General features: G+C 29.9%; 1 protein-coding gene across 1 annotated transcript; it reads right to left on the bottom strand.

Annotated features, from left to right (window-relative positions):
- Positions 1–80: 80 nt before the first annotated feature.
- LOC119663580 lies at positions 81–917 on the bottom strand. The gene is made up of 2 exons (XM_038073191.1): positions 825–917; positions 81–729 (listed from the first exon to the last, which is right to left on the bottom strand). Exon 2 carries the CDS (start codon positions 631–633, stop codon positions 160–162), a length of 474 nt encoding a protein of 157 aa, XP_037929119.1. The 5' UTR covers positions 634–729; positions 825–917; the 3' UTR covers positions 81–159.
- Between the last annotated feature and the right edge of the window lie 265 nt (positions 918–1,182).

Genomic DNA, 1,182 nt, shown 5'->3' with positions numbered 1-1,182 from the left:
TATATGCAAAATGATTATTTTTAATAGAATTTGTTAATCACTTTTAACACATAAATTTTTTTTTTTAAATATGTCTTACTATTTGAATATAATAAATACGAAAATAAATATTTATTAAGGTGGACTTTTTCTTTAGTTATATTTCAAGTTTTACTCTTCTTATTCAGCATCCCTTGTGTCCATATTGGAAGCATCATTTCCATCCTCGTCCTCAGTACGTATCCTTTTAGCTGTTGCAGCCTCATCAGTGCTACACCTTTTACGTTTTGCAATATTGAGTTTCTTCTCAAGTTTTGTTTCATTTATTACAACCGAACGGCTTATAGTATCACCACCACCATGTTGAGTTAATTCATCCTTTTTTCGCTTACCAAGATCTTGCGCATGAATGGATTGCTTTTGTCCACAGATTGTCTTTTCATCATTCACAACTCGAGAAGTTAAACCTTCTTCATTTACATTAAGGCTCTCTGAAATTGAATTTTTGCTACGACTACGTAAATTATAAACGTGTTCTATCTTGAGCTCTGTCTTTTCTACAGGTAATAGTTGCCTTTGTGGTAGATCATCACAAACGACACTACCACGGATACTTAAATTACTGTCCGAAACTGACGTCTCATTACACACCATCGTTACAGTTCAATTGGAGGAGATTGCGAACTGCAGCTCGATCCTGCTAAGTCCGTATTTGATATTGCATCGTTTCCAGATGCTTCTGTGTTCCGGCTGTGGTATGACGGAGATTAATCACAAAAAGAAATTAGAGAAAAAAGTTTTTATGAATATTAATCTAATTTATAATTTTCATAAAAATTAATTACCTTTCTTCCACGTTTGATTTGCCAAATAATTTCTTAAATAACCACATAATTATTTTGATTGAAAAATATAGTATATATCAGTCAAATTCTTATGAAAATATTAAGAAATTTTTATCGAAAATTTTTTATTAAGTTGATTTGACTGTTCTTTTTTGTCATAAAATACAAATATATTTGAAGTGTCATTATTATTTATATATAACTTAAAAATAAAAACAAGAGTACTGGATTAAAATCTGATTATAAAACTTGTTATCACAGATTGTAAACCTGGACTTTCTGGACTTTGTGTTCTACTCTTATTCTAGAACGTGTTATTTCCATACGAATATTTCTTATGATCTATTTATTTATGTAG

This window comes from Teleopsis dalmanni, unplaced genomic scaffold (assembly GCF_002237135.1).
Source record: "Teleopsis dalmanni isolate 2A unplaced genomic scaffold, ASM223713v2 unscaffolded_contig_0597, whole genome shotgun sequence".
Lineage (NCBI taxonomy): Eukaryota > Metazoa > Arthropoda > Insecta > Diptera > Diopsidae > Teleopsis > Teleopsis dalmanni.
Note: the sequence above shows the minus strand (reverse complement) of the source record. Positions and strands in the feature narration are given on the sequence as shown.

Bases quoted from the DNA above. Each gene is read 5' to 3' on its own strand.
- LOC119663580 (XM_038073191.1), bottom strand. From the start codon at position 633: ATGGTGTGTAATGAGACGTCAGTTTCGGACAGTAATTTAAGTATCCGT.